This window comes from Danio rerio, chromosome 23 (assembly GCF_049306965.1).
Source record: "Danio rerio strain Tuebingen ecotype United States chromosome 23, GRCz12tu, whole genome shotgun sequence".
NCBI classification, from domain to species: Eukaryota; Metazoa; Chordata; class Actinopteri; order Cypriniformes; family Danionidae; genus Danio; species Danio rerio.
Genome location: NC_133198.1, coordinates 35,622,903 through 35,645,446, shown reverse-complemented (window position 1 = coordinate 35,645,446; position 22,544 = coordinate 35,622,903). Strand labels below are relative to the sequence as shown.

Sequence of the window (22,544 nt, the reverse complement as noted above, 5' to 3'; positions counted from 1 at the left end):
CGATATGTGATGATATAACAAATGGAACTGTGAAATTCAATGTGGCACAGCAGCGGTTTACCTTTCCACCTCTTCTTTCGTCTCATTTTCTTTCATTCTCTTTCAAATGAATGCACATCCACGCACTCTGTAAGCAGAGATGAAGGCGGTTGGAGCTCAGTGTCCAAGCTGTAGAAAACAGAAGCGTTGAAAGTCTTCCTTATTCCTTAGACTGATGATGCAAGGCCGGAGTAACTCAATAAGAGAGCTAATGCAGTCAAACCACGGCTATTTCCCTCTCTTTCACTCTCTCGCTCATGTTATTTGCCTCACTCTCTTGTGCTCTCTGCAGTTTATTCCTTCTCTCTTTTGCTGCGTATTGTAATCAATAATGGACATTAAATCTAATTTTAAAAAGTATGAACTTTACATTGTGTTTGCAAAATGTTGTATACTCTTTGTCCGTCTCTCTGCAGTATCTGTATGAAGGCATGAGAATTAGTGAGCTGCCTGTGGATTTCTCAGTTGTCTGGAATGGAAACTTCATCATTGACAATCCTGAGAACATCAAAGGTAACGCACATGAAGGAAAGCATGAAGAAGTGTGTTTCTAAATTGAAACATTATTAAAATATTCTGTAAACTGTCTGAAAAAACAAAATAATCTTGGTTTAATGTTGTGTTCTCTTCAATTAGGCCAGTTAGATTTATGCATATGCATCTAAAACCTGTATAATACAGGTTTTATAATAATTGTTTTATAATAATTTATAATAACTGTATAATAATTCATATGATCAATAATTATTCAATAAATTTATTAGGTTGTGATGATAAAATATGCAAATGCTGTTGAAGACAAAATGATTAGCCCTCTTGTGAATGTTTTAATGTCTTTTACAAGTGATGTTTAGGAGAGCAATGATTATGACTTGTGTAGAGAATAAAGTATGTATTGAATAAATGATAAATACATAAAATAGAATGAGTAAATGTAAAGAATATGTTGAGGATAAAACATATTTGAATAGAAGAACCAACCCAGAGATGGGTTGCGCCTGGAAGGGCATCCGCTGCGTAAAAACTTGCTGGATAAGTTGGCGGTTCATTCCGCTGTGGCGACCCCAGATTAATAAAGGGACTAAGCCGACAAGAAAATGAATAAATTAATGGCTACCCGCTTGTTAAGTGTGACATCACTCGAAGCGCCTTCCAGGTCCAATAGCTCAATCAAACTGTATGGGAAGACTCAACATATAGTAATAATAAATGTTTACAAAGCGATGTAATACTTTCGAAAATAACGATCGCAACATATACAAACATCCCTAATATCTAATGACCAGAAAGTGATACATTTTTTATCATTTGTAAAAATATTGGTGTCTGTAATCCAGCCGGTCCAGAGACTGTTGTGATTTTATATACTTTATATTCACTTTATTATGTGGTATGACTAAAAGTGCTCATAAGTGAATATTTCCTTCCGTAGTTGGTCCCAGAAACGTTAAGCGATCCGCTAGAAACGTGAAGGCCGCTGAAGCAGCACCGACAGATCCCAAATTTAGTTTGGCAATACTTGACGCCACCCATTTAAAGTGAATGGCAAACATTGACGCTGATGCCCTGTGGGAATGGAGCATTATTCAAGAAAATATTTTAAGGAAAATGTTTTAAAAAGAATTTAAAAATATTCATTATTGATCAAACTGAAACATGACTTTTTAATCAGTCTTGTTGTTATTTTTATTTTTATTTAATTTTTTATATTTAATATTTAGTAATTAGTAAGTGCCATAAATATATAGGCAATGCTGATGATATGCCATTAAAAAAAATAAATAAATGAATAAATAAATAAATAAATAAATAAATAAATAAATAAATAAATAAATAAATGTTTGTTTGTTTGTTTGTTTGTTCGTTAATTCATTTATTCAAAGGAAGGTGGAATCAAACCACAGGTTTATGATTTCTGGATTTTATTTAAATGTGTTTTCTGTAAATTGCTGAAAAGTTTATTACTCTAACTTCAGTCTAGATAGTTATGAAAACAAACCCTAAAATAAAATGTAAATAATGTTTGATTGCCAGAATAGTAATACAGCATGATCCTACATCAACTAAACACCCTCTGGGTGAGCCTGTCTGCAACAGTAGCCAAGCCCCAAACGCTTCTCATTGGTTGATTTTGAAAATGATTGATGGATTGACAAATCAAAGTTGTGATAGTTCCAGCAGGGCTCAGTGTTTATACTTTTGCTGGAGATAAACCCTGCATACTATAGCAGTCAAATTAGGTTAAACTAAATCTATTTAGACAAAAATCTCACATGCTTCACCTTTTAATGACATTTGAGATGATTGATCATGCTTATTGTTATTCATGTCATGCTTATAGAAAAATGAGAGTCTGAAGTAGCTTTTTTCGTGCTCAGCAAAAGCTAAACCCTCACGGTTGTGCTGAGCTTCGTGATTTCATCAATCCTCAAGATGTTTTTGATCAATAATTCTGTCAGATACATCAACCTAAGCTTTCAGGAAATCCCATACAAACTTGTTACAATTTACAGCACATCAAACCTCATATTGTCGTGGAACAGTCCCTTCAGCAGTTTCCTCCTGTATCCCACAGTGCACCTGTACAAATGTGGCGCTCAGCGGGACAGCTGCGGTGTGTGTTTGAAGGCCGAGAGGAAGTTTCAGTGTGGATGGTGCAGTATGGAGGGCCGATGTACCCTGCGCCAGCACTGTCCCATGACCAACCCCTACACCAGCCGCTGGCTACACCTCGCCAGCACCAATGTCAAGTGCACCAACCCTCGAATCACCGAGGTGGGTCTGCGGAAAACATTTATTTCATTTTACAATCAAGAACAGTCAGGTCTCGATCTGTTTTTTCAAACTTTTACGATTTTTTGTTTTGTGTTTACATGAAGTTAAGAAAGATCTCTGAAGGCTAATTTGATGCTAATTCAGCATTAACATACCAGACATGAATACTGTATAAGTGTGCATCCAGCATCATTGATAACTCAGACAAATGCGCACACACAGATACTCTCACTTGGTCAACTCATATTTCCACTCTGCTGTCTGAATGAGCTCTTTATTGATGCTGCTATTCATAGAAAGGTGAGCTGTGTGTATGGAGAGTAATATCTAATCTTCCCTGTCACTCTCATCATCAGTCTAGCTGCCAATATATCACGTTTTCTTGTAATTAACGCAATGTTAGAACATTGATGGCGTACTGTGAGAGGTGTGTGCGTGTATGTGTGTGTGTGTGTCTGCTGGGGAAGACATGGTGTTTAATTAGTTTAGGTAACGCACCAGTGGCCTGTGTTTAAAGTACCTGACTCATGGAACCCATTGATTCACGTGGCTGTTTGCAATCTGCATATCACAAGCTGTTGCCCCATGTGACACAAACCAATTAAAAAGTAAGGGTTATGACTTCTTGTTGTCTGTTTTCATTAAGGATGAATGGGCAAATTAAGGTTAAGAGCTATGAGAAGAATGGCTTGTTTTTGTTGATGGAGAGTGTTAAAAATGGTGTTAATGTTGTACTGAAGCATTGGGCCTTTGTTTGTGTTTATGGAGGTGTCGATGTGTGTTTTCACTTTTACGGGTGTGTGTGTTTGTTATACAATTTACAGTAAGTCATATAATGCAGGGTTATTAAAGGTAATTAAAACTATTTAAAAATGTATTTATTACATTTACTATTTATTTATTTATTTATTTATTTATTTATATTAATAACTATTTAAAAACTATTTAAACAATTTGTCCTTTGAGTGTTTGTAGTCTTTAAATCATTTTATTAATTTATTTTAATCAATTGTATTTTATGTCTTTTTAATTTATTAAATATTTATTTTATTTATATTAAATTAAAGTATAGTTTAATTTAGTATATATATATATATATATATATATATATATATATATATATATATATATATATATATATATATACATACATACATATACATACATACATACATACATACATACATACATACATACAAATATGTATGTATTTTTTTATTAAAACTAAATTAAATGTAAATGAATACAAAATAAAAAAATAAAATGCATATATTTATTTATATATTTAACTAAATTAAATAAATATACATGAATAAAAATAAAATAATATAATTAATGAAACAAATAATAAATAATTATTAATAACATTATTAATAACTAAATTTTATATTAATTAATAAATTATTTAATTTATTCATTCATTAAAACATTGTGCTTATATTATTAATTATTGATTAAAAGGCTGAAATAAAACACACAAACAAAGGATAAATTGTAACAACCAATAAAAAAGCCAAATAATACTTAAAAAACAAGTAAAACTATTATTTAATGACACATTTATTCAATTATTTTAACTGTAATTTTATTTTAACATACAGTTGAAATCAGAATTATTAGCCCCCCTTTATTTATTTATGTTTTTAAGTAGTTTCCAAATTATGTTTAACAGAGCAAAGAAAGGTTCACAGTATGTCTGATAATATTTTTTCTTCTAAAGAAAGTTTTATTTGGTTTATTTGGGCTAGAATAAAAGCATTTTAAATTTTTTTTAAAACCATTTTTAGGTCAAAATAGTTTTTTGACCTTATTTTTCAATAGTTTACAGAACAAACCTAATCCTAATAATCCTGCCTAGTTAACCTAATTAACGTAGTTAAGCCTTTAAATGTCATTTTAGGCTGTATAGAAGTGTCTTGAAAAATATGTAGTACAATATTATTCACTGTCATCATGGCAAAGATAAAATAAATCAGTTATTAGAAATGAGTTACTAAAATTATTGTGTTGGGAAAATCTTTTTTCTGTTAAACAGAAATTAGGGGGAAAATTAATGGCCTAATAATTCAGGGGGGTTAATAATTCTGACTTATTCAACTAAACAGTACCTTGATACACTGACTTCAACAGAAACTCTGCCACTTAAACTATCAAAATTGAAAACATACTCCAGTATTTATTATACTACTATATTTGCTTACTTCATATACAAAAATGCAAAAAAAAACAAAAAAAAAACATAAAATTACAACAACAAAAACATGAAATATACAAAAAAACAACATAAAATTACAATGCACCAGCACATTCATCTGACCTTGTGCATGACGTGCATCAATATTGATAACATGTTATGCACATGCTTTTATCACACAATCTTAAAAGGCTGCATTCAGTACTATATCTACTATATATATACCATCCCTTGTGGATGCCAGATCCAGAATGAACATGGAGCTCTGCATTTCGTGTTTTCAAACGTGCATTTGCCAAGCCCAGATTACAAAGCAGCGGAGCAGTACCTTCAAAGCAAATTAGTGTGAATATTTTTAATGCATCCATTTTTAATCTGTTCTCTCCAAGTTGTTCATTTCCATTTTTTCTTTTCTGAGTCCCACTCTCATACAGAAAAAAAATGTCCTCCAGAGCAGTCGGTTCGGCAATCGTCTTGTGTTCTTAATTTAGTTATGTTTTTTGTCTGAATATAGACACACGTAAGCTGATTTGCGCAAATACATAGACATTAGCGAGATCTGCCTACAAGAAAATGACAGTCATGAATGATTAACGCTTCTATTAAGCAGCGCTCTATCCCTCCTCTAAAGATTCATTAATATTAATGAGGCTTAAGTCCTTAGTGAAAGCCAAGGGTTCGGCATCAAATGAATGTGGAGGAAAGGCAGGTACTTGAAGCTGGTCTTGACGTCGCTCTTTGCTTCAGATGCTCTCTGAGCCTCTCCTTAGTAGCTCAGTCACGGAAATGTTGGTGACAGTGCGTGCTTCGCAGAACTGATCTCGGATCAGACATGGTAAACTTTGTGAACTTTTTGACTTTTTATGCATTTTTTGTGATTAATTATTATAGGCTTTAATTTAAGATGAACTATTATATAATCATATAATGTTTTAATAAATGTTATAATACTTTCATTTAGTTTAAATCCAAGTAAATAAAAAAAACATATTTGTTATAAATGTATACCATTCCTCTTAACACATTTATGGTTACATTTACAAAAAGCATAAATTAATTACTAACACTTTAATTAAAATTTAAATCAAACCATGAGCAGAGAAAAATATGTGGCAAGAAATCAGTTAAATATTTTTCTTTATTTTTTTTATGGTTATTTTATTTGTTTTGTTTAATTTAATTTTATTTTGCTTGATTTTATTTTTCATTTTATTTTATTTAACTCTACTTTATTTAATTAAAATTTCTATGTAATTTAATTTAATTTTAATACATTTAATTTTATTCTTTTTTATTTAGTTTATTTTATGTTTGTTTGGTTTAATATAATAATAAATTTTTTTAAAAATTTTATAAATTTTTACATGTAATTTAATAAAATTTTGCTTTATTTAATTTTTTATTTAATAAAATTTTATAAAATTTGTTTTTCTTGTTTAAATTAATTTAATTTTTCTTTATTTAATTTTTCTTTATTTAATCTTATTTTTTATTTGATTTAATTTCACTATTGTAATTTATTTTATTTTGTTTATTTTATGTTTATTTTGTTTAGTTAAATTTTATTTTGTCATTTTTTATTTTATTTCATTTAGTTTTATTTCACTTTAGAGGCATACTGTACATTCTTGACTCCAAGAAATGCCAGAGGGCTTTAAGAAATGCATTTGCAACCATCCATGAATTTGTTTCAAAACATAGACCAAGGCCTCAGCAAATAATGGCCTAAATACACAAACACATCCTGACACTGACAGCAAGAGAAAGACCGTCCACGATGAAATTTGTCATGAATAAATAAAACTGAGCCTGATAGAACCCTCAACGCTTGTCTAGTACGACACAGTCTTTCCACAAAGTCACATGTCTGTTTACAGAAGAGCATTCAGCTCGACTCACTCAACCACAAACTCCAATTTTAAACCGGATGCACCACTTTCAAGTCCCCAGTTTCTTTCTTTTCTTGCTTAAACACTCGCTTGCTTGGCCGAGGCTCAAAATCAAGGCCTCTTTTTTCCCTTCCTTTCAGTCTTTATCGCAGCCAACCGTGGGGACATTTAAGAGCAAATAAAGTGTTTAGTGTGCAGTTTATGCAGCAAGAACAAGTCATAAGCTGAGTTTTATCAAGCCCATAAATTGCATCTCACTGTGAATTTGGGACGTGCTTGAATCAGCTGAAAAGACTCCAATCGCGGTAACAAATCACACCTTTCGTCCTCCTGCTGCACACTTTCATTACAGCTTCCTAATTATACACAGCAATTGAGTGCGCGAAAACCCCACGAGGACAGGAAATACATCCCCATTTAGACTCCAACGTGCTGGTGTTAAACATTAGCATTTCTCCATTACTTAGCTAAAGAACCGTTCCAAATGAACTGCAGCACGCAGGGACAGATTTTACCTGTAAGGTGGTCTCACATGGCCAGACCTTCAGACTAACGGCGATACATTGGACTCATCTGCAGTTTTCAGCTCATCAGTGAATAATTAAACAAATTAATTTTATTCAGCATCATGTGTATAAGCATGAAATTCCAGCATTTACAGTAGTTGACCCTGATAAGCAATCAGCTTATCAGCCATCTATTAGCCATCAGTCAGATATTAGCCATCTATTTTTATGCGCATTTTGGATTGTATCAGAAAAAACTCACCTAAAAAAATTAGGGATGCACCGATCCCGATACTTGTATCCTATATCGGTTCAATACCGCATATTTTTGCTTGATCGGGTATCGGCCAGCTGGTATTAGGGATGCACCGATCGCGATACTTGGATCAGATATCGGTTTGATACCGCATATTTTTGCTGGATCGGGTATTGAGCCACAAAAGCCACGAAGGTAGCCTATTATATGGCTCTAGAAAGTTGTCATTTAGGCTTACTATATCCCAAATATTCTGAAGTCATTTTATAGCTTAATGTAAAATACAGATCAATATTCACATGGTTAAATTCATGTTGAGTTCAGCGCTTTCCGCCACTGCGCCTGTCAATCATTTTCCATTCATTCACAATTAAAGCTGTGTTTATGACAACACAAAAAACATTCTCCAAGACTATTTGTTTCTGTTAATATAAGTAATCGGTGGAGAAATGCATTTAGTTTTGCATTAAATGGGTTCATTTTGACCTGCAACATGGAAGTCATTGCTGTTTCTATATCATAATGCGCTGTGTCTGTTAGGCTACGTTTACACGGCAGGCAAATGAGTCCAGAATCGTATTTTTTCCCCCTCATGCGACTCAGGTGATGACACTGTGAACAGCCTAAACCGCGCGGAATCTGATCTTTTCAGTTCAGGGGAAACTTTCTCTCCGAGAGGAAAAAGGGCAGGTGCTCGAGCACCCAAACCCCCCTTCTGCACGTGTCTGCTGTTTATAACGAAGTAAGATTAAACAACTCTGCAAACAGAGATAAACCAACTCCGCCTTCACAGTTCAGTCTGCGGCTGCTCATTAACCCTTTATGAGTTTACTACATCGCTGGCCAGAGCGCCACGCACCGCGGTTGTCATAAATCACAAGTGATTAGTGTTTTTAATCACAAAAGACTTATTTTAGGTCTCAAATGTCGAAATACACATTAGTAGTAGCAGAACAACCCTTTACAGTTAATAAAATACACCACAGTTGTCTGTGAAAAGGGTAATAATCATATAAGCATGATCTGACAACGTGCTTACTCATTCAGTATACACATTGTGTGCATAATTAGACATTTTGGGGTCTCCATAATGTTCTATTGCGCATGCAGTTTTGGACCATGATCTGTTCACACTGCAAATCTGATATTGGCCACATTTATAAGAGCAGTGTGAACCGCCATGCAAAAAAAATCTGATTTGAGCACTAAGCCTCGCAGTGTGAACGTAGCTTTAGACAAGCAAATCGCATTTACAGCACTGAAGTAGAGATGGTTATTACCCGCTCTTTACACACAAAGTAGACCTACCTGAAACTTTAAACTAGAAAAGCTGGTACAGATCCAAATCTGATCTTGTGCGGTTTACTGTGAAGTACAGATGAATATTTAAGTGCTTAAATTCATGTTCACTTCAGCACTTCTCGCTGTAAATCATTTTCAGTTCAATCACAATTCAAACTGCGTGTCGTGTTCATTGTTATGATGTGTGGTACTCTGTTCGATTTATGTACTTCTTAGGGACCCCACGAAAATTAGATGGTTCATCTCAAGGGGCTATCCCATTTAATACATTTGAATTCAAATAAACAGTAGCACAGGCTAAGAAAAAAGGAATAAATTTCAAACAACTTTTCATTTCAACTTGGTACCTCAAGTATTTCTTACTCTTGGGTGCCTTTCAAAATATTGTTATCCATACATGTGGAGTATGCTTTGCATATGCAATGAGTGTGTGGTTTGTTTTGACTTTGTCAAATGTCACTTTGTCTCATTGTCATAATTGTAAAATATGAAAGAAAGGTGTCGTGAATTTTCTATTTATTTATTTTTTTTAGTTACATGATTTCTACCTTGAGAACCTTCATTTTCCCAAACTATCCTTGGGTTTGCTTTGTCCTACGCCACTAAGTTTGACATCACAACAGCTTTGTTTCCAAGCAGACTGGTAAAAACCTTGACATACATGTCATCTGAAAATTCTGGACTTTGAAAAACTTCCAAAATGTCTCCTATTTTGTATGCCTTGTACATCAGACGTTCAGCCAAGTGTGGACGTGACGTCTGAGGCTAGGTAAGGAGCATCCAAGCTGGGATTCTGCTTTAAAAAAGCATGCATTAAGAATGAAGAAGCTTCCTGTTTGTCCCCGAGACACTCTGAATACATGACATTGGCCCTCGGCTGAGAGTGTATCCATGCGCGTATGTCCATATACAGTAACTCAAAAGCCAAACAACCCATGAGAAACTCTGAAGATGTTCCCGAAAGTTCCGCATTGTCATTCTGAAGCTGGAATCCAGACAGTTACTTTTGTAATGATGGTCAAATTGCAGTCAGACACAAATTGTAGCTGTGGAAGCAGTAGCTGCGCGGCGGCGGAGGAGGCCTTCTGCTGGGTCAAACAAGGCAGCGCTTTCACCTCCGAGTGGGCGGACGAGACTTTGAAGTATTGAGTCAATGCGAGAGATATTTATGCTCTATGAATAAAGCCCATTTGATGTCTGTAATGGCCAGTGAGAACAGCACCACGCTCGGGGTGAAGCTGGAATCTGACACCCAGAGGATCATCGCATGAGCTGATGAGATTTAATCTGCAGATGAAAGCATTGCCGCTAGTGTACACAGAACCATGCATTCATTACCAAGTCATTTAGTTGCTTGATTGTTTTATCATTGCATGCAGCTCCGGTGCATTTGAGGATACATCTATATAGTTTGGGAAGAAATCAAAATATTTGAGATTTATTTAAGAGTAGTGTTGCATTCAGTGGTGCACTGTGCATGCTACAGGCTTGTTTAAAAAATAGTATGTACAGTGTTGTAACGAATTACAAATACTCAAATTACAGCAATTGAGAAGTTCATTCTTAGGACTTTACTTTTACTTGAGTACCTCAGTAGATCTGTTTTGGTACTTTTACTGTGCACTTTTCCTTCAACCTGCAGTCAGCATGTACTTTATATGTTTATTTTCTCCTGTCTTGTCTGTGATTGTTTTTTTAATCAGATTGCACATAGAGGGTTGCATCAGACAAAGCGATCTTAACCCATTTGTGCCCAATTTTTTTAAAATGGTTTCATGCATGTAGCCTTGTTAATTATGTCCTATATGAAAATGTTTTGCATTCATTTTCTCCAGGTTTTTTATTTTTTTTTTGAAGAAAGTTGCATTTGAATAAGTGGCGGTGCGCAAATATGTTGTAAGAACCCTTCAATGTAAAATTTGAATAGTAGGAAAACATTTGGCATTCTAACTCAAACAACAGCTTTCAAAAGATCAATTCATATTCATGAACACATTTATTACGTTTAAAATTAGAAAACCATTTGATATAAACCCTCCGAAAATTATGTCATATAATTTCATGAACATGAAAGCAGAAAATGCTTTGTCTTAAAGTGATGAAACACCCACAGACCCTGACAAGAGTTTTAAAAAAATGGTTTTCAGTGACCCGGTGTTTTTTGTGTAGAAAAAAAGCTGCAATTTAGACAAAACTCATGTGTGTGTGGACAAAAGGCACTAAGGTTGTGGCTGAATTTGGTTGTAGTTTTATGTTTTTCTTCTGTATTCTGCTTTTGAACAGCAGGAGTTCATTATTCTCTGTTCACTCAGAGCTTTAACTCTGCACCAGTGTTATTTTAACTCTTTGTAAAAGTGGGACCAGTGGCAGAAGTTGATTTTACCCTGATCATTTTGCTGTATATCAAAAAGACTACTTTAAAGTAAAGATATCAAAAACCAAGCAAAAACCATTAAACAAGACCAATAACCTTGATTTATTTACTTTTAACACATTATTCCCTAATTCCTCATGATTTATGTACTTACTGAACTTTTGACAAACTATAGATTTCTTGAAATATTTATTTAGATTAGTCTAGAAACCTTGATGATTATTTTGATATACATTTTTGAACAAAAAATAATTTTTAGAAACTGCTTTTTTAGCTGCCCGTGGGCTTAAATGGGTAAAGACATGCACACAATGCAGCAATAATTTACAGTGTGAAAGCATTAAAAATGTCTTAAAAGACCCAAAATTGTTACACACAACAACCAAGAGACTGTTTAAACACCATAAAGAAAACCGTATGATGATTGAAATTGTGAAATTGCCTTAAATAATAATTAAATCCACAAAATATGTTTTATAATCAAATCATAATATGCATGTTTTCTGTCAGTTATTCAGCACCAACTGCTGGAAAGAGTTCAGATGTATAAACAACGCATTAACATATCGGCACAGCTTGATTTTTGCTTTTTAGGTCTATATAGATTTGATCAACTTACTTTCTGTCAGCTTATCATAGGTGCATATATCATCCACTTCGAATGTTAGCATTCGATTAAATGGGCGTTATCAGTGGTTATCAGCTGATAGACATGGACCAGTAGGCTCAGAATGCTTTTATCATCCATCCACATGGTTAATCAGCTATACTAAAAGCGAAGACTCCAGATCCAGATCTGTTTTATAGTAGTGTGATGGTTGGGTTTAGGGTTGGGGAACATTAATAAATAATCTTAATAATTCCCATGGTTAATCAGCTATACTAATAGAGAAGACTCCAGATCTGTTTTTGCATTACTGTGACGGTTTGGTTTTGGGCTAGGGTAGGGGTAGACGTTAGTAAAATACATTTAATGGGAAATTTAATAAATAATATAAATAGTTCTCGTTAACTTCTAGCTGCAGCCGTATGTGATCTATAGCTTATTAACCTTGTAGATGAATAATAACAGCCTTCTGAGCCTACCAGTAGGCACAGAAGGCTCCTACTGGCCCATATCTATCAGCTGATAGCCACTGATAATGCCCATTCAATCAGTGATAACAATTTGAATCAATTGCATATATTAGCGTAATGTGTTCTTACTGTATGTACAGTATATCTCACTTTTTAAATGTAGTCCATGAATGCCAAATTATTTAACTTATGCTTAGAAAAAAACCCTTAAAAGAAAATGGCACTGATGTAAACTACTGTACATTTGCAAAATACTCGCTACTCTTGCGGAAAGGCTGTTTTTCACTCATAGTTTGAGTAGCATTTGGAGCAGATAATTTTACTCTAAAGTGACATGGTGGCACATTGGGTAGCATGCTTGCCTCACAGCAAGAAGGTCACTGGTTCAGGCCTCGGCTGGGTCAATTAGCATTTCTGTGTTGGCATTTCTGTGATTTCTGCATTTTCTACCTGTGTTTGTGTGGGTTTCCTCCTGGTGCTCTGGTTTCCCCCACAAGTCCAAAGACATAAGCTCTAGGTGAATTGGGTAAGCTAAATTGGACGTATTTTGTCTGTGTATGAGTGTTTTCCAGTGATGGGTTGCAGCTGGAAGGGCATCCGCTGCAGAAAACATATGCTGGATAAGTTGGCGATTCGTTCTGCTGTGGCAACCCTAGATTAATAAATAGACTAAGCCAAAAAGAAAATGAATCAATGAATGAATGAATTTTACTCTACTTGCTCTACATTTTTTGGCAAGTAATTATACTTTTACTCTTTCCACCACTGACTATGTATAAATAAATATTTAATTACATAACCTCACTGTGTTTGTTGTTGATTTAGGGCTTATAAAAGTCTTTTTTACATTTATACAGATATAGCTGTTAGGTCTAGAGCTATCGATGTGTTTGTGCTGTATTTAGCATTCCATTCTTTCACTTTCCGCCTCTCTTACCACCACTTTCTGTTTACGGATGTTTCCTGGCTCCAGTCCTGTCTTCCTAAGAACCAATAAAAGATTCATATACTTCCACCCTAAGGTTCACTAATGACACACTTACTTTACATCCTAACCGATTAATGTCCACTGAACTCCAAGGAATACACTGTTCATGCTGAGCAGCTGCCGGATCTAGTCCACTTCCCGCATCACGCTGCTCTCAGATCAGTAAACAGGGATGCTTAGAAAATGTTTTTACTTTGATCATGTTGGTTTTACTTCCACATGACGGCACACAAATGGTTTATTGATTGTGTATGTAGCTATACTGTGCATGCAACCTTCTGTTCTGTCCATCACCCTCTCTCTTGCTCTCTCTTTCTCTCTCTCAGTGATATTTGGCTCTGGAGAGTCTCCAGGACTGAGCTTCTCATGGGTTTTAACAGCACAGAAGGCTTTTTGGCACCCAGAGCCAAGGTCACGCTGAGTGGCCATATTGTATTTTATGAGAGGGTGGGCTGCTCCGAGGGCTAAAATGGCCTCATGTTAGATTTATTGCCTGTGGCAACAGCATGCAGATCTGCTGCAGTCTTGACTGGAGAATTTTAATGTACTATGCAACTTTAATAGGATAGGAAGTTGCCACAATGAGTTTTACTGATGTGTAATTCGGTGCTATTAAAGTGAAACACAATGCAAGGAGCAATTGTCTTTAAAAGGAGGCATTTTACAATGTTCAATTGGAGACCTTTTAATAGTTTAGGCTTTGCATATTAAATTCCTTAATTATTTATTATAATAAAATATTTCATATGGTAATTTCTTGAGTGGTGCAATGGGTAGCGCTGTCACCTCACAGGAAGAAGGTCGCTGGTTTAGCTCCAGTTGCATCCGTTGGCATTTCTGTGCGGAGTTTGCATGTTCTCCCCATGTTTGCGTAGGTTTCCTCCACATGGGTTTCCCCCACAGTCCAATCATAGGCGCTATAGGTGAATTCGATGAACTAATTTGAAGGTAGTGTATGAGTATGTGTTTGAGTGTGTATGGATGTTTCCTAGTACTGGGTTGCAGCTGGAAGGGTATCCGCTGTGTAAAACATATGCTGAATAGGTTAGTGGTTCAGGGCAGCAAAGTGGCACAGTGGGTAGCACTCTCACCTCACAGCAAGAAGGTCGCTGGTTCGAGCCTCGGCTGGGTCAGTTTGCATTTCTGTGTGAAGTTTACATGTTCTCCCCGTATTCGCGTGGGTTTCCTCCGGGTGCTCCGGTTTCCCCTATAAGTCCAAAGACATGCACTATAGATGAATTGGGTAAGCTAAATTGTCCGTTGTGTATGTGTGTGAATGTGTGTGGATGTTTCCCAGTGATGGGTTGCGGCTGGAAGGGCATCCGCTGCGTATAACAGATGCTGGATAAGTTGGTGGTTCATTCTGCTGTGGCAACCCCAGATTAATAAAGGGACTAACCCAATAACAAAATTAATGAATGAATAAGTTGGTGGTTTATTCCGCTGTGAATAAAGGGAATAAAGGGTCATGAAACCCCCTCTTAGAGTTAAAGTCTCCCTCGGAATACAAAAAAAAAAAAAAAAAACGGGGCATGGAGAGCTGTGAGCAGATGGTGGAGGAGTGGGCATGTTGGGTCAAAGCAAGGTTATTTAACAATTAGCACATTCACATTTAAAGTGTTAGTTCAACAAAAAATACCAATCTGTCTTTATATACTCACTTTTATGTTTTTTCAGTTTTAAAAATAATTTTAGAAGCATAAAGTGACTCTTCCTTTCTCATTCCAGGTAACCCCAGTGGCCGGACCACCAGAAGGGGGCACCAGAGTGACCATCCGTGGTGTGAACCTGGGCCTGTCCTTCTCTGACATGGTGAACAACGTGCAGGTGGCAGGAGTCCAGTGTACGCCACAGGAGAACGGCTACATCATCGCTGAACAGTGAGTAACTGTGGTGCTGTGAAACTCCAATGAATACATGTTGGGAAAGATTTACATGGAGGAAAAAAAATGGTTTAGGTTTTCATAATCTTTCTCAAAATAGCAGGAGCTGGAAAAGATAATATCCTACATTACACACACTAAGAAGCTGTTCATAAGAAGAAGAAAAACAAGTCAGGTTTTCATCCAGTTCTCTTTAAAGCACAGCATGATTAGTTACACACACAAACAGTTGAAATTAGTATGACTTTGATGTCGCAAGCATTAAGCGAGCAATCAGGGCTTAGTATAAAAGGCAGGGTTGGGTCACAACCCTTTCCTTTATGCGTTATTGAGTCTGTCTTATCAGACAGTAACATCTTAACAACGGCAGGAAAATATTTCTGTCTGTAGGGCAGGTTGTCAACAGTGACCAGGGCTCTTGTGAAGCAGAAATGAGCCCTAATTAAAGTCCAAACAGACCCGGGTTAGTCTCCGCCTGCAGTAAGTCCCATTCTTCAGCATCTGTTTGGGTTGTTTTCCCCTGCGATTGTGTCATTAACCCTGTCTGTAAATATCCTCAAGCCAGGATTTAGTCATTAATATCAAAGCTCTTGGGGGAAAGAAGTTGGCAAGAGGTGATAAAACGTGATGATTTGTCGTAGTAGTTTGTCGGTGGAACATGCAAAAAAAAAGTCTCAGCCTTTTCTGTCTACATTTATCTACCTGATTAAAAACACATTGCGATTTTAAAGGTTAATTGTATAATTTCTGCCCGCTAGCATGACAAAATGACAAAAACTGCATTTGTTTTTAAGCAGGTTTCTCTAAAATGCTCTCTTCATCTTTCATTGGTCAGACAAATAAACTGCCACACTCCAAACTCATGTCATTTAACAGTTGCTGTATCAAGCTAGTGGGGATTCTTTTATATATATATAATTTTTTACCTTTATTGATAAGACAGTGGAGATTTAGAGATAGGAAAGTATGGGGAGCAGAGATAGGGGAAGGCAAAGGACTTCGAGCCAGGAATCGAACTCGGGTCGCCGTGACCACAGTGTCATGTGTCGATGCACTAACCACAAGGCTATAGGCGCCAACTAGTGGGGATTCTTAAACAAAACTAATCAAAACATAACAGTAAAAGACAAGTATTTATTAAAAATACTTCTAGTAACCAGTACGAAAACTGTAACTCGAAAGTGGCTACAATCTAAACCCCCTACAAAATCTGAATGGTTGGATATTGTATCTAATGTTGAAAATATGGAGAGGATGACTTTTTCTTTAAAACTACAAGTGGACAAATACCTGCAATATTGAAGAAATGGATTGTACTTATGCATTTATAAAGTGTAAACATCTTTATATGTATTTGTTAATGCAACCTGTAAGGAAGTATGTGACCAGTCAACTGTTTATTTAAGTTCCGATGTGTAATTGTGTTTTTGATGTTTTTTTTTTTATCTATTATTTATTATTTGTATTTGTATTTTTCTCTTATCCTTTTTCTACCTTAAAAAAGAAATAAAAATTAAGTATAAAAAAACTAATCAAATAAAAATGAAAATCAAATGAAATCAAAAAAATGTTTTGAAATTGCCACAATGTTAATGCTTTAAAAAATTAAACCCTCGGATAGTTTATGAAGTTGTCTCTGCATATTAAAATTAATTGTGACAGCAGAAAGTACAGTATTTTTTATAGACAGAACTCTTTGAACACTGCTTACACCTTTGATTGGTCAGACGATTAGATTGTCTCACCCCAAACTCATGCTATTGGTTAAGCTGCTTTTGTGACAGAAATAAGCCAAAATACAAAATGTTACAATAAAAACTCACCCCATGACCTTATTTGATTCAAAACATTCAGCTTTAAAGCATTATGGCACCATGTATAAATAGCACATAGTGTCTGCGTTCAGGTGGAGTGTCTCCACAGCGCCTCTCTCTGCTGCGGAGGTGAGGACAGACGGAGGGAGGGGGGGAAACGTGCGGTAATTGAAATGCGCGGCGTGCTGCTGGCTGTAGGAGGGAGATTTGTCAGCCCTTCTCTCTTCTGACAGCAGTTTAATCCGAGCGGGATGAAGCCGAGCCGAGTGGGAGTGGATTCATTTGTATGGCGCGGCGAAGGGGTGTCGTGAGGAAATGGAGAATGCGCCATCGGACCCCATCAAACCCGCAGACAGAAACAGAAAGTCGCACATCTGTGTTTCAACAGTTCTGTCTGTTCGCGTTGAACAAAAATCGTACACGTTATGACAACCAAGCTTGTTACAGATTATGTCAACCTTTTCTTACTGGACTGTCATGGAAGACAGCAAAATGTTGAGATGTGAATATAATGTGAGCAGTATTTTAGTGACATAGCTTATTATGTAACTACAACTTGTATTACATTTCTACCTTTAAATGAACAAATACAAATGATTTAATTCAAAATTAATCAGATTTCTTTTTACATTTAAATATCCTTCAGCTGTATAACCATATTTGCATATTCAGCTGATATTTAAAGGAGCCATTTACGTAATGTATTTTTACAATTCAATGCGCTGGTTTTCTATTGTCTTTCAATATATACATGCATTTGATGGATATTCATTACCATTACCTTTGCATCTAACACCTTTTGCAGCAATTCACACAAGAGTGTCACATTTTCCTGACTGTGTGTCAATTTGAAAAAACCTCGACTTGATCCAAAACAATTGACCAATCAGATTAATGCAGTGGCAGGGCAAACATTACAAGCTTCTGTTTGTAGCAGCAAGTTGGCATGACAATTTTGTTTGAATGCAACATGGCGAAGGAAGTTACTGATCATAGCGTCTTGCATTTTTAGATTCAATTCAGTTCATTATTTGTATAGCCTTTTGAACTGTGAAATTGAAACTGTGTCAGTCCAGTTTTCAGAGTTGAGGTTCAGTTTAGTTCAGTTCAGCGTGGTTTAATTCTCTCTGCTGAAAGTCCAAACACTGAAGAGTAAATCCATCCATGCGTAGCTCCACAAGTCGCGAACCAATCAAGCCAGCAGCAACAGAGGCGAGAAACAAACTTCACCAATTGACGAAAGTGAAGAGGAAAAAAAACTTGAGAGAAACCAGGGAGTTCAGGTTGGCCCACGTGATCAGAGACGTGTTCTGTGTAGATGGCTCCTAATCGGCTACAATCTTGAATAATGTTTGTTTTCAAACAGGTTTCCAGAATACTCACCTCATCTTTAATTGGTCAAGCAAACAGACGGCCCTACCCCAAACTCAACCCCTTGGTCTAGCTCAGGGGTGGGCAAACTCGGTCCTGGAGCTAAAATCTGCAGGACAAAGTTTGGACACTCCTGGATTAGCTGTTGCTGTGTTATGCAGAAATGTACATGAAGAGTTCAGATGTAAAAACCAGTGCCATCTGAAATTTCAATCGAAAATTAGCAATTTATTCAAACTTCTTTGTTTATGTTGAGTTATTTCATTTTAAAGACTTTTTAAAAAGTATATTCTGTGCCGTAAACTTGAAATTACTGAACCTACATACAGGAGCCTGATAAAAATGCTAATTTTTTAAGAAAATTTCATATGGCTTTTAGAGGTTTTTGCATCTGAACTCTTCGCAAGTTTAAAAATTCCAGAGTTTTAATGGTTTGCATAATTCAACTTATAAATGATTTCGTTATAGCAGTCTCTGTTCAATAGAATTAAAATTCATATGGAATTTAACCTGAAAATTAGTTTGGACAAACTCACAGCCTTGTTAGCATTAACATTTTGAAGCAACTTACCATTTACAGTACAATCAATATGTTCCACATACATCAGTTGTTAATACAATATTGCGATAACACAATTCCATCTAGAGGAAACTATCACTACCCAAATCAAAGTCTTATCTCATTATATGCATAGAGAAACCAGTTCTAGAACGTGACGGTCATTACCTCATTTCTTTAATAAGACATCTATTGTATATTATCAAAGGAAATGACAAAAACTATGTTTTTTCAAAACAAAGTTTTGATTATCAAAAAACACTTGCTTCTTCACTCTCGCTCAAAAATTTTCATGAAAGTTTTTTTTTTTCATACACAAAATGGTGTCATAATAGCATCTTCCAACTAATTTGCAAAGCTCCCCAGCCAAAAGTTGCACTAAACAGCAGCAGTGATTGAACATCTAAACTTGTTTCCAACTTTAATTGCCTTAGAATTGAAAGTCCTCCAGTCTGTGTGATTGAGAGGGCATAATGTGCGCTGTGAACAGCTGTGAGCGCTGTCTGCCGAGCCTGTCAGACTCACCGCAGGAAGCCGCATCACGCCCACAATCACGCCGTCTGCGCCGCATGTGCTCCGACAGTCATCCCTGATGATGCCAACACTCCATATCAACTGAACATCGATTGCAGAGCAGCCGCCTCCACACACTCTTTCAGCTCACATTAGAATTCTCATGTCGGTTTCATATTTACTTCATCTGAGGGACAGTCAATGGCCTCTGTGTTTTTATTATGTCATTTGATCCAGCCACCCGTCAGTGAAGCAGATACCTGATCAGACTGTGTGATGTAGAGACATCGATCTGCTCCCTGATCAGAGTGCATGATAACTCTCTATTGATTTGTGTTGGGCGTTCAGTGGCCATTTATGGGCGTTTCTTGTGTTTATGTTACTTAAAAAAAAATAATAATATATATATATATATATATATATATATATAATATATTTCTATATTAAACACTGTAAAAAAATCACGGTTATACACAATTCATTTATGTTGTCCCAACACAAATGTAAGTGGATTAAACATAAAAGTTGTTCCTATGAAATCTCAAGAAATGCTCTGTTTCAGCTCATTTTAAATAAGTAGTTTGAACAAGCAACAAAAACAATTGAGTGTAAAAAAATCTTTTTTTGAGTGTAATAAAACCCATCTCTGGGAAACATCCACACACACACACATACACACACACACTCATACACTACGGACAATTTAGCCTATACCCAATTCACCTGTACAGCAAATCTTTGGACTGTGGGGGAAACCGGAGCACCTGAAGGAAACCCACGCGAACGCAGGGAGAACATGCAAACTCCACACAGAAACACCAACTGACCCGAAGTTCGAACCAGCGATCCAGCGACCTTCTTGCTGTGAGGTGACAGCACTAACTGCTGCGCCACTGTGTCACCTATATATAAAGTAGCCGTGCGTTATGGTTGTATATAGGCCACCAGTGACAATGCACATCCATATCTCACAATAACACACACTCCACTGTGTGATATTGCGTTTAAGAGTCTTAAAAACCCTTTTGTAAGAGGAACTACTTTCTTCAGCCATTCCTTTAAATCTGCAGGGGACCGTCAGAACAGCAGAAACCATTGCTCATTCACCATGTCACTTTAGAGCTAGTATTTGAATGATTCTCTAGCATAATATCTAAAGCAGGGGTTCTCAAACTTTTTCTTATGAAGGGCCAAAAACCTAACTTGATTAAGGCTAGTGTGCCAAATGTAAATATAGTTTCCATGGGTAATTTCCTAATTAATTTTATAATATTTAAAAATAACAAGAAAGCATTGCTTTATATTTCTAATACTAATTTTATGTTACTAATTTAAAATCATTACTAATTTTAAGTAATTACTCACTAATATTATATTACTAATAATAACTAATACAGTATTTTTAAATTTATTTTATTATTAACTTAATACAGTAAAAAATCTCATTTAAACAGAATGGAATTACACTAGTTTTTGCCTTGATTCGCTCTTCGATGTATTATGTATAGTCATCTATCCATCGAGTAACAGTATATCTTACTATCTTTCTATCCTTTCTAGTTTCACTCTCCTCTCAGATGGGAAGGTGGGCTAAATCAAAGGTTACAATGGGCCAGCTTTGACCCGCAGTCCCTACTTTGGGCATCTCTGATGTAAAAACAAATCAGTTGATTTTGCTCACATTTTAAGATTATGAAATGTCATCAGTCTACAGAGATTTCTCAGTATTTCTCTGTTGCAATCTGGAGATCACAATGATTAACCCCGAAAAACAAATCAAACACTACCAGATTACAATGGTATACATACAGCGCTACAAAATACAAGATTATTATATTTGATGATTTGATTATCATCATGATTTGATCAGATGTAGTTAGAAATTTATGCTGAGTTTTTTTCACCTAAGGACTTATAATCCTCTGTTGCATCTTTCAGCGGAACGTCAATCGACTTTGCTCTGTTCAATATGAGAGGCTGATGAATGCCAACGCGATGTATCACAGAAATTGTAAATATTTAAAATAGGTAGTATCCTGCAACAAGCTGCATAGATGCAATCTAAACAACTATATTATGGACTAAAAAAGCCTTAAAAGTACATTTTGTTGTCCAATAGCTGCAATATTTGTCAAATTGTAGTGACTTTATTGTTCTACTGTCACTCTAAGTGGGTGGAGTAATACACAAGGGTGAAGAGGCTGTACGAGTGCTGTTACTACAGGAATATCACACGACTATCAGCCAATTAGATTCGAGAACTAACTGTTGTATGAATATATATATACAAATTAATTTATTAGGTATGTTTTCAGTAAAATGTTAACACTTCTTCCAAATTTCAAATAAAAATATTGTAATTTAGATCTTTTTTTTTACATAAAATTATAGCTGTTAACAAATGTTTTCCTTTGTTCTGATTGAATTATTCCACCAAAAAATAATTTCTTAATTGATGTAAAAATTTTAATATTGTGTGGTCGAATGAATGAATATACAGTAATGATGTCATATTATCTATTTTATATAATAATTTATTTATTTTTGGATATTTTATTTCTAAAAAAAAGAAAAAATGAAGTAAAGGATTTTTATTAAATTATTGTTTTGTAGTTTTGTGTAATTATGCTAATTACTACTTTTTTTAATTGTCCATATACTGTTTAGGATACATCAAATGCTGGTGAAAGAAACTTGCGTTAATTTGCAAGCCAGAGTCATTGTTTTTTTTGTCCTTTCCATTTCCAAATGCTAAAAGATAAAATACATAAGTTATTATTTGTCAGAAATCACACCTTCCAAATTATCTTATATAAAAAAAATGTAGTACAAAATGACAAAACCCTCCTGTAAGGTTTAGATGTCCACCATCTAACTGAAATATTTGTGTGCACCTGAAATAACCTAGAGTGAAAGCTATGTTTCAGGAAGTTCATTTCCCAAAAGTGCCTATAATTGTAGAATCCCCATTACGCAGTGTAGAACCTGCAGGAACATCTGGTTT

The 22,544-nt window shown here is 35.5% G+C and overlaps 1 protein-coding gene across 15 annotated transcripts in view; it reads left to right on the top strand.

Moving 5' to 3' along the window:
- The window catches only part of plxna2 (plexin A2), a 775,253-nt gene that overhangs the window by 648,104 nt on the left and 104,605 nt on the right, over window positions 1–22,544 (top strand). For all 15 annotated transcript variants that reach the window (XM_073939239.1, XM_073939238.1, XM_073939236.1 and 12 more), the window contains 3 exons: window positions 456–552; window positions 2,615–2,814; window positions 15,129–15,280. In XM_073939239.1, coding sequence (XP_073795340.1) covers window positions 456–552; window positions 2,615–2,814; window positions 15,129–15,280 — 449 coding nt within the window. The remainder of the gene's footprint in view (window positions 1–455; window positions 553–2,614; window positions 2,815–15,128; window positions 15,281–22,544) is intronic.